We start from the raw sequence: 1,758 nt of genomic DNA on the forward strand, positions 1-1,758 counted from the left end.
CAAGGAGAACACGGGCCTGCCCCGCGCGCCCCCGCCCCGCGCCGCCGCCGCGCGCCCCCCGCGCCGCCGCCGCCGCGAGTCCAGCTCGCAGGAGGAAGAGGTCATCGATGGCTTCGCCATCGCCAGCTTCAGCACGCTGGAGGCCTTGGAGGTAGGTGGGCCCCCCGCGAGCATGCTGCCGCGGGGTAGCGAGCGGGAAGCCCCTGGGGCATGGGCACACCCACCCCTTAGGGCTCCCCGGGCTGCGTGGGCCCCGCGCGCCCGGCGGGTTGCTCCTGGAGGACCCGGCAACGTGCGTTGGGTGCAGGTGTGTTTGTGTCTTGAGGTGCTGGGGAGAAGAATCTCTAAATTACACTGTCCGAACTGGGGGCTGTCTGGCTACTCAGCCGGTCTTTTTTCAATTGTGTTTCTGTTGCCAAAATGTCACTTGATTCGGTTCAGGATGTGCTAGGGAGGTGGACACTGCTGGACTTGGTGGAGGCCGTGATAAAATGGATACATGGGGAATTCCTCCTGTTCCTCTCCTCCTCCTTGAGGTTTCTGTTTAGATGGGGAGAGGGAGGGTCATATTTTATCCCCCTCTGCGACCGCTGTTTGCTGCGTGGTTAATAGGATGGCAAAAAAAAAAATTGTTTGTCTGGTTGAGTTATCATGGACAATATTTGTTGAGCAAATGCTTCCCTTCTTGCCTGGAACCAAGTGAGTGGAGAAGGAAATGGATGCTGTCAGAGTTGGCAAGTGGACTGATTGGGCCTGGGTAGGAATGCCGCCTGGCTGCGGAGTCCCGTGAGCCCCAGCCAGCTGGCCAGCCCCTCCACCCTCCAGGGGCCCCAGGGACCGCTCAGTTAACAGCTCCCCTTTTCCTGGGGGTTGGGGGCCAGTGGCCTAGGACTCACCAGTCGCAGAGGCTGAGCTTTGGGGGAAGGGAAGTCCCCACAGTGCAGGGCTCTGCAGTGAGCCCCCTCCCAGGGGTGCCCCGGGTCCGTAGAGAGCCTCAGGGTCAGGTACTGGCAGCCAGGGAGAGGTGGCCCAGGGACAGGTTTGCCCCTTCTTGTCTGGGCACATGGATGCACAGAGGTGGGGCACCTGTGTCAGAGCCTGTGTGAACACACAGCCCCAGGATCGTCTGTTGTGCACATCTGGGAGGCCTGAGATGGCTCCTGCGCCTAGGGGTCCTCAGCGAACGCGCTTTGGTGGGGTGTGGTGGCACGTGCCTTGGCTCCGTACTGGGCAGGGGAGGTCCCAGGGCTGAGTTTTCTGCCTTTGTACAAGCCAGGTCCTGGCCTGCGGCCTCTGAGAGGGGATACACCACCCACCTTCCAGAAGTGTAACCACTCTGCCCCGTGGGGAAAAGACAAAACCCCTACTGCGGCCTCCAAAGCCCTGCGTCCCATCAGCTGGCCTCTGCCACCTGACATCCTCTCACACCAGCGTATCAGCCCCTTTCAGGTTTTGCCTCAGGGCCTCCGTACTTGCTGTTCCCTCTGCCTGGGTTGTTTGGCGCCTTCATGTCTCAGACGCAAATGTCACCCTGAGAGGCCCTCTCCGGGCATGGCCTGAAGCAGCATGCCTTTCCCCCCAGCTGTCCATCTCCCCGTTTTATTTCACTAACTTTCTTTGCTGTCAGTTACCACTCTTTCCGAAGCTGTCTGCTCTGTTGTGATGCTCTCCCCGCCAGAACTTGTAGCTGAAAGAGAGCAGGCCCCATGTCTGTGTGTGTGTGTGTGTGTGTGTGTGTGTGTGTGTGTGTGTGTGTGT

The 1,758-nt window shown here is 60.2% G+C and overlaps 1 protein-coding gene across 1 annotated transcript in view; it reads left to right on the top strand.

Moving 5' to 3' along the window:
• Positions 1–1,758, top strand: part of FBRSL1 (fibrosin like 1) — a 113,405-nt gene that overhangs the window by 24,179 nt on the left and 87,468 nt on the right. The window contains exon 9 of the mRNA XM_029218478.1: positions 5–151. Within this exon, the coding sequence (XP_029074311.1) occupies positions 5–151 (147 nt within the window). The remainder of the gene's footprint in view (positions 1–4; positions 152–1,758) is intronic.

Source organism: Monodon monoceros, unplaced genomic scaffold (assembly GCF_005190385.1).
Source record: "Monodon monoceros isolate NGI ecotype Baffin Bay Population unplaced genomic scaffold, NGI_Narwhal_1 Super_Scaffold_1, whole genome shotgun sequence".
In the NCBI taxonomy this organism is placed as follows: Eukaryota; Metazoa; Chordata; class Mammalia; order Artiodactyla; family Monodontidae; genus Monodon; species Monodon monoceros.